The 8,804-nt window shown below is 33.1% G+C and overlaps 1 protein-coding gene across 1 annotated transcript in view; it reads right to left on the bottom strand.

Moving 5' to 3' along the window:
* Positions 1–8,804, bottom strand: part of LOC110027511 (putative GPI-anchor transamidase) — a 22,099-nt gene that overhangs the window by 1,503 nt on the left and 11,792 nt on the right. Inside the window, exons 6-8 of the mRNA XM_020728981.1 lie at positions 4,771–4,848; positions 4,573–4,661; positions 1,321–1,402 (exon numbers count right to left, since the gene is read on the bottom strand). Coding sequence (XP_020584640.1) covers positions 1,321–1,402; positions 4,573–4,661; positions 4,771–4,848 — 249 coding nt within the window. The remainder of the gene's footprint in view (positions 1–1,320; positions 1,403–4,572; positions 4,662–4,770; positions 4,849–8,804) is intronic.

Genomic DNA, 8,804 nt, shown 5'->3' with positions numbered 1-8,804 from the left:
CTACATATAATTGATGAGTATTATTTTTAAAGAATTTAATTGACTACAAGGCAATTAAAATTATTAATTAAAAATATAATAAATATATATTAAATTCTATTTAAATGAATAATTTAATATAAATAATAAGATTTAAATCCCGACTCTACCCTTAACATTCTATGCTTGCGTGACTAAGGCTATCAAAAACGGCTCGTTGTTCTTGAACAACTCGTTTTTGGCTCGCTAAGCAAATGGATCAAACACAAACAAATTTTTTGAGCTTGATATATAAACGAGCCAAACATGAGCAGTGGTATTTTTTAACAAGCTGAAAATGAACCTATCCTGGGTAGGAAAACTAGTCTATAAAAAATTTTGCATGGAGAAATTATGACGCCAATAGCAATAATATATAGGAATACTGATAGTAACGACCAGAAAGAGACAGGAAGCAGAAGCTTTACAGCAATAAAAACTTGCAAGTTAAAAAGAAAATTGCTGGTATCATACGTAATTGTTCCATTGGAACGATGCAGATAAAAAGCAGACATTTTTAACAATTTATGGAAACTTAGGGCTCAAAGCTTCTTATAACACGTGTTCATTAGAGCAATATACCGCAGACAAAGGGTGACATAATATTAATACATTGAATTTATGAGGCCAATAAAAGATTTATCACATTTGTTGTGTCATTTAAGCTCGTCAAATATAAAATAACCAAAATGTTCCAAGCAAGAGAATGAAAGTTAAAAAAATTATATGATGTAATATCTATTACTACTCACCCCGACAAATAGTCAATTAACAACACTAATGCCCTGAGCATAATAAATATCAGATAAATTTTCCTGAATCAAAATAACCAATAGATAACATATTTTTCTAGAGGTTTGATGGTGAATAGATACAGTGGAATTCATGGATGCTACAAGCGAAAGACCAGGATACCTTCGGAGTGCTCGAATATTATAATCGAAATATCAAGGTGCAAATTAGATTGAATTTACTCACTTAGAAAAGTTATTAAGCTCATCAGTTATGAAATTTATTTTTGGTATCTTTAATCATGGATTGCACAGCCATAGAGTATTTTCTTGTTTTGGTGTAGACAAGTTTCCAATTTTTTCTTCCTAAGATGGTCTATATCATTTACTTACAAATCATTGAGAAATTATCTAACGTTAATCCCCTTTCTTAACAAGATATTATAGAGTTTTTTTGGCTATTTATAGTTCAAATTGCAGTAAAAAATAATATATATATCTAAAGAACATAAAAATAGACATTTTTAAGTATCCGCCAATGGTGAAGGCAATTGAACACAGCCATATATACCTCATTTAGTGGTCGTTGATAGAGATCCATCCGATAAAATGCGGTTGACATCAACAAGTTTGGATTATATGAGTCGAAAAGACTGAAGATGTTAAGAAAATTAACCGCCATCAATAAAGTAGACATTAATAGGTAATAGAAAAGACTCAAAAGTTAATCGTGAGAATTAAGCATATAAAAAATATATAAAGATAAAAATTTGTTCATAGAGGTGACAAAAGTATAGCTAATGGTGAAGCTATGCATGGCATGCAGTAGTCCTCCCCACACAAGTCACGGCAAATGGAAACACCATTATTTATCACCATCATTATCATCATCATATTTTCATGGGAAATTTACATTGGTAGCAAAATTCTTATGTACGTACATATCTCACACTAAACATCCGTATTACATAACACTTCTGTGCGTTAAATCCATGCATGAAAATGTGCATTTAAATTTTAAAATGTCATAATAATGTTATTTTTATGTGATAATAAAGATTTGAGTGCCGTGAGATGGCAAATACATAAGATATGTATGCTATGTATGTAAATGCCTATATTATTATTTATTCTTGTCGAGTGCTATCAAAGAAGTGAAACATATTCTTCACATATGAGTTTGACTGTCTATCAATATTACTTGAGGTCTACCTCTTTTAGTCCACAAATGCAAATTGTATCTACTTGTCTAATAAGCGCATTGCTCTTATTTATTATACATGTTCAAACCACCTAAATTTATTTTCAAATACTTTTCTTCAACAAATATCACTCCAATAGCTCCATTGAGATAATCATTTATGAACTTATCCTTCCCATTTTTTGTCACACCTCTATCATACAATTCTTATATCTGACACACTCAATTTAGATATCAATGATTTTTTAACAACCAACATTCAGATCCATACAATTATACAACAACATCACCTCGATTGCAGTTTTATTAAATTTATAATCTTTATTATAACCACTTATCACACATTTTAATTTTTTTCAATTTCAACCAACAAAACCATAACTATAGAAGTTAAATTATCATTTATACCTGCATTTCAATTCCTTTATATAAGAATCAAGAATACTTGACCACAAATGATCAAAACCATTTTTTCTAATAAAATTATACAATGGTTAATATGTTGCAATTCCCCGAAATCATGATAGAAAATGGCAACCTCACAAATTTAAACCTGATAATCCTACATCACCCTCCACCTATACTATTTATATATCTTACTTGAGGGCAATGACTTCAACCAATACATTCAGCCACAAAAAATGCCTCCTAAATAACTTCATATGAAATGACTCTTTACCACCGTCTCTTGTATAGACTTTGCCACTTCGCTCTCCTGATGAAACAAGTTAGGCATAAATTCTGCATGCATAGCTAACAAAGCTATATTCATAATTGAAACTAAAAGGAATAAGACTGATAAAAGAGTTAATCCAAACCGTAATGGAAAGAATTTTTTATTGATAAAATTCAAAAGGTTACAACAAAGTCTCTTCAAAACAGGAACAAAACGACACAAACACATGCAACTCGCTAGGTTGAGAACAAGAATGATAGGTTGCCTTCTGGAAGAGGATGGAGTAAGGGTAGGGTGGACGACAGCAAGCAGGTTAGTGGGTTGCATGTGTGTGCAACAAGCAGGTTGGCTGGCTGTGGGGTTGGCGGTTGGCTGCAAAGTGGAACGGGATTGGGATCGTCTGGGGAGATAGGATTTGCGGCAGCAGTATTAAGGTGGAGGGGGGGAGTGAGGTTGTGTGTTGTGGTGGGGTTGTGCCGTTTGGAAGAGGCTGGAGGAACAGTAAGGTGGACAGCAGCAAGCAGGTTAGCCGGTTGGATGTGGGGGTAACAAGCAGGTCGACAGGTGAGAGGGGATTTACGGCGGCGGCGGCGGTAAGGTGGAAGGGCGAGGGGGGTGTGTGTTTTGCGGGTTTGTAGTAGCACCTGTCAGGTGAACGAGGGATTGCTGCAGCAGCAGCAAAGTGGCTTGGACGGCAGCGACAAGGGGGAGGGGAGGCGCCGGAAGGATGCGGTCCAAAGGGCTGCAGGAAATCAGTTGATTCTATACTACAGCAACTGCCTGATTGCATACCTTAATAGATGAACTTAAATGTTCCCCCAAAAAAAAATTGTCAATTGATTCTATATTAATTCACTTTATCTAACAAACATACATGTTAATTTCTATTTCCTTTATGTTATTGTAATTATAGGAATATGAGTATTCATTAACTTGTTAATAACTCGCAAGGAATTAAACTAATATTTTAGGTTACGGGCTGAATCTTGAAAATGAGTGAAAAAAAAAAATATTTCTCAAAGATGTAATCGAGCTAGAGAAAGGCAATTTGATTATGATTGTTTTTTTTTAAGTTGAATCTAATTTTTTTTCATTACAGCAGACTTTTTTGATTTATTAAACCATTCTTAATTAACAATAATAATTAAAATTTGCATTTTACCGCCCAGCTATTTTTTCCCACCTCGGTAATTCCAAGGCTCCAAGTCGAATCATGACACATGCAAGCCCATATTCTTTATAATTCAAAGCACAAATTGAGTTCCTTAAGGGCCAATCAGTCAATATTTTCCTTTGTATGTTCACAATTAGTCTAGCACACAAAAAGAACATGCTTAAGAGATTATGAGTGAATGAATGATCGTTGCCTCTGTTGAATTTGTTTTGGTATGATTTCTAGTTCGAACTTGAGGGCATGGTTGTTGTTTGATTGAGAGTAATGTCATGACCCCACCTTTGTAATACCCCGTATCGGGGGATGGGGACAAAATATCAATGAACTGAATTTTCCTCCTTTATTAATCTTCTCCTTTCCCTCAAATTTCTATGGTAAATAGCATGAAATGTTAAATAGAATCGAAGATGCCATTAGAGCCTTATAATGCCACCGTTGCTAACAAAAGGACACAGAAAATTAGAAATCTAACAAATCTTTACATGAAATACTTGAATAAACGTCCTCCATGACTTCAACAAGACCTTTTCCTAGGTAATTGTTTTCATGCTAGTCGAGTAAAATTTTGATGCCTGCCTTAACTCTCAAAATTGTAAGATAGTTTATTTTAAGCGTCATATGATTAGCTTCATAATATTTACATCCGATGATAGTTTTCTAATAAAAAATCATAATAAATTTAAAATTACCGGCAGCTCTGAATTCAACAACAAGGGGGCTGGTAAAATAAAAAATGTTCTCTTCATTACTAAGGATTCAGATACCATTTTACCTGCCCAACGAGGCGTTGCTATACATGTTGAGTTTCTCAAAGAAAGCAAGGGTGTAGAAAGTAAATCTATCCACCACGGAGACACCAATCTAATAAAGCCATAAAATTTTGTCAATATTTATTTTTTTCTGGTCTGAAATAAAACAATATTGAGGAAGTTTAGCAAAGGAGGAATATAAACAATTATGACGCCCTTACATCAGAATCAAGATGATGGGAATAAGAGTTTTCTCCTTTCTTACTGCTCCCTATGGCCAAAACACCCGATGAATGAAGCTGCAAAAACAAAAACCATTAAATAGGCATAGAATTTTTTAAATTAGGCAAAAAGATCCGGCAGTGAGCTAAACAAGTAAATCAAAAATTGAAAGCTCTAAACTCTCCAAAAGTAGATCATGTGGTTCACATAAGATAAACACGTGTTTTTTTTTTTTCTCGACATGGATTAGTGGAAAAATCATACCACAGTGCGGATTGATAACACTTATCAGCGAAAAAAGCCCATTATCTCGTGCCAATGAGAAGGACAGCGGAAGCAGAGACATGGGGAAGACATTCAAGACAGTGGACGACAAAAAAATCTCTACATAGAGAACTCTTTAAATTCAAGAACTTAGCTCAACATTGTGGACCATTTTTAGTTATATACATATTTTGTGAAAGGTGAAAAATTCAGTGTAAGGAGAACTGCAGAGATAAAATGAAAATGGATTAGAGTCGATGCTGCAAAAGAGAAAGAGGTAGAGCAGAAAAACTACTCCCACGTTTAAGAGAAGGGAGAAGAATCTATCAGGAGAACTAATGAAAAAATAAAGCCATTTCTCATTTCGTCTGATTGAGTTCGGTAGTTTAGTTGAATTATAAGCGCATTTGTATATTTTAGGTTAGTTATAGTCTATAAATTTAAGGGGCAGTAAGGTCATTTTTAGTGTGTGATAAGTTTAATGAGGCTCATCTCATAAAATTCTCCATCATAAATAGAATTCCAAAGGATCCCACAAAGACAAACATTAATATTGAATGAAATAACGCTAGGCATGCTTTTCCTCCCTCTTAAGTTGTCTAATTCACTCTCTTAGTAGGTATGGATATCATCAGCTCTACAATATAGTCAAGAACCTCTGGTTATTCTTTCTGTCAAATCAACCCTCTAAAGTAGGGGTATTTGCAACCTCGGAGTATTGATATAGTGCAATTATGCTTCAATCACTAATAATAGCAATTCAATGAAATATAGAACCTTGCAAATCAAAAGATTTTGATTCCTTTGCAATGGTTGTGAAAGGAAAAAGGGAAAGGTGGCAAGAATTAAGGGTGAGTGAAGCAGCATGGAAAGAAATGGGAAAAGAAGAGATGAAGATGAACCGAAGATGTTGATAGCAGGTGAGGGGGTTCAGCGGTAGAAGAATGCCATAGGGAAGGAGTAATGAAGAAGCAAAGAATATGAGAGGAGTAGAGATGAGACAGAAAAGAGACAGAGAGGGAGGAGAAGAATGAAAGAGATAGTAAACTGCAGGTGACTGAGAGAGAGAAGGATTATGGAAGATAAGAAGATGATGAGAAGAAATGAAACAACAAATAAGTTATTATAAAGTAATTTCAAAATAATAATTTTTCAATTCCATCTTAACCTCAGAAACCTACTTTTTTATCATAAAAAAGACTTTAGGCATAAAGACAAGTAATAATCTAAAACAAATGATCATAAGTTCAAATACATGCGGAGATATTTTTGAAAAGGAATTTGATTTTGAAGATGATGGCTTATGGGCATTCGTGAAGAGTTAATAAAATGGTGATGAAATTGAAGGGAAAAATAATGATGATCCATCATCAAAAACACCTCTATAATGAGAGGGTGCAAACACCATTATTATTTATGGAATAGTAAATCATTGTCATTATTCATGAAAAAATAAGTTCTCGTTATTAAGGATAATAAAAAAAGCTCAAAACTTATTTGAAAAGTGCTCAAATTTTAAACTATGCGTCTTTGAGCTCAAATCAAAACTCGAAATTGAGTTCAAATTTCTTTTGCCTCACACAAGTATAGTTTAAACTAGCCAGAAATTAGAATTGAAATAAATGTTTCCATAAAAATATAAAGTATATAACATAATATAAACATAATAGATAATATAGTAATAAAAACAAATTTTAAGTCGATTCATATCATTATGAACAAATTTGAGCTAAAACTTAACTTGATATCATCCCAACATATAGTTGTTCATGAAACAATAAGTTCTTCACTACTGTTAAAGAAGAGAAGGAATAGGGAAATAATTAGTAACAACAAATAATAATAATAAAAACGATAATACCAACTGATGCAAACCAACCAGATGGAAGAATTAAGGAAGCCTAGAGAAAATGAACGAAAAGAGAGAGAGAGAGAGAGGTAAACGTGGAAGAAAAAATGTCATTTCATTCAACATCAATTTTTTTTCTTAATAGCGGGTCTTGGAAACTAAAAAGTCCTACATTATATGATAAATAATTAAACTTATACTCAACAACTGATGGATATGATACAAAAAAAGAACACAACACAACATGAGCATGGGGCATGCCCAATCTACAAAAATATAAGATATCGGCATTCATTGGCCACAATAATATGTGTGCCACACATATATTTAATTTCTGGTAAATTATAATAGACTTATAATTAGAATTTGATATTCTCCAAATGCTAATAACAACTCATACACAAAAGGGTCATCTTTAATGCACGTTAAAAAAGATTTCAATATAAAAGCCTTATGAAACAGAAAAGAAAAGAAATAAGCAAACGACTAATAGGATAGATGATATTGCCCTTGGTAACCTGAAACAAAATCTGAGATTGAAATTCCCCATAAAAACCACTTTAAATATGCTAAAATAAATGAAAATAATTTTCCGTCATGTTTGACGCATGTATCAGGATAAATTATTTTAATTTTTTTATTTTGGAGATGCATTCCACATGTCCATATCCAAGAGATAACCAAGTTGTGTCCCAACTATGTCTATGTTTGATGTGTGTCCGCCATGGTGCATCATATATTAATAATAAAAAACACAAACACTTGAAAAAAAGAATTGTGTGGACATGCATCGCATCAACTTGCCAAAACATCATTAGATTTTGAGGATTCGTGGCAAATAGTTGAGATCAAATGGTACTATTTTTTTGCAACTAAGTAAACACAAACTTGGATTCACATAATTATTCTTCTCAAAAAATCTGGTGCTATAGCCCATAAATCAATTCACCTAAAAGTTATAGATTGATATGAGAGTCTCATTAAGGAAACATGCAGCTCTTTTTGGAATGCCATAATATGATCCGCGCAACAAAAGAGCAATAGGCTTTTAAAAATCACAGACCAAATCCAATTAAATGGTATAAAATTGGTCACAATAGTGTCCCATTTTATTTGTACATAAAGTCACATGGCCACACGTATTTCAAAGGAACATTGTTTTAAGCTTCATTTCACATTCTTAATATCGATAAAAAAAATCTAGTGTTCTTTATTGTTATCTTCTTTTCAACGCATTTCCATAAATACTTTTTCTTTGAAGGCATAGAATTCAACTAGTTATGCCTTTCATATCTTAATCATTTAATTGGACAAAATAAAAAAGTACCTATATATGTATCTTATGTGGCATTATATTATATAATGCACTGAGACTCAAAGACATTTAAATGTTCACGATGTTTGCACTGCCAAAGTATGAATCTAACGCTTCTCTCTACAAAGGAGTTCAGGCACATGGTTTCGCATTTGTGTTTTAAAATTTCCTAATTTTCTATAACTTTGGTGATAATCAGAAATTTTCAGCATTCAAAGGAAGTTGTGTTATGAGTTATGACGGCGCCTAAGGGTGATTTAATCTTTTATGTGCCCAAGGACAATTCAATCTTTTGTTATTTATTATTTCTTAGTATAAATAGCGCTAATATTCTTAGGATGAGAGTTATACATTAGAATGTGGTCATGAGTCTTAGGGTTAAGCTTAGGGAGAGACTTCCTACCCCTCAAATTGTAGGATTTGGGAGAGATTGCCTACTTCTAAAATTGTAGGTGCTTATCTTTTAGGTATTCGTGTGAGTGTCGGCGCGAAAAGAGGGAAGTTTGTTTTGTTCAAAAGTTGCCCGTAAAAAACTGTCGGTCGCCGAAATCGAAATCTTGTCTCCCGCTTCGGAAGGACGTTTAATTTATATATATATATATATA

This window comes from Phalaenopsis equestris, unplaced genomic scaffold, assembly GCF_001263595.1.
Source record: "Phalaenopsis equestris unplaced genomic scaffold, ASM126359v1 Scaffold000002, whole genome shotgun sequence".
In the NCBI taxonomy this organism is placed as follows: Eukaryota; Viridiplantae; Streptophyta; class Magnoliopsida; order Asparagales; family Orchidaceae; genus Phalaenopsis; species Phalaenopsis equestris.
This window is presented reverse-complemented; position numbering and strand designations above follow the sequence as displayed.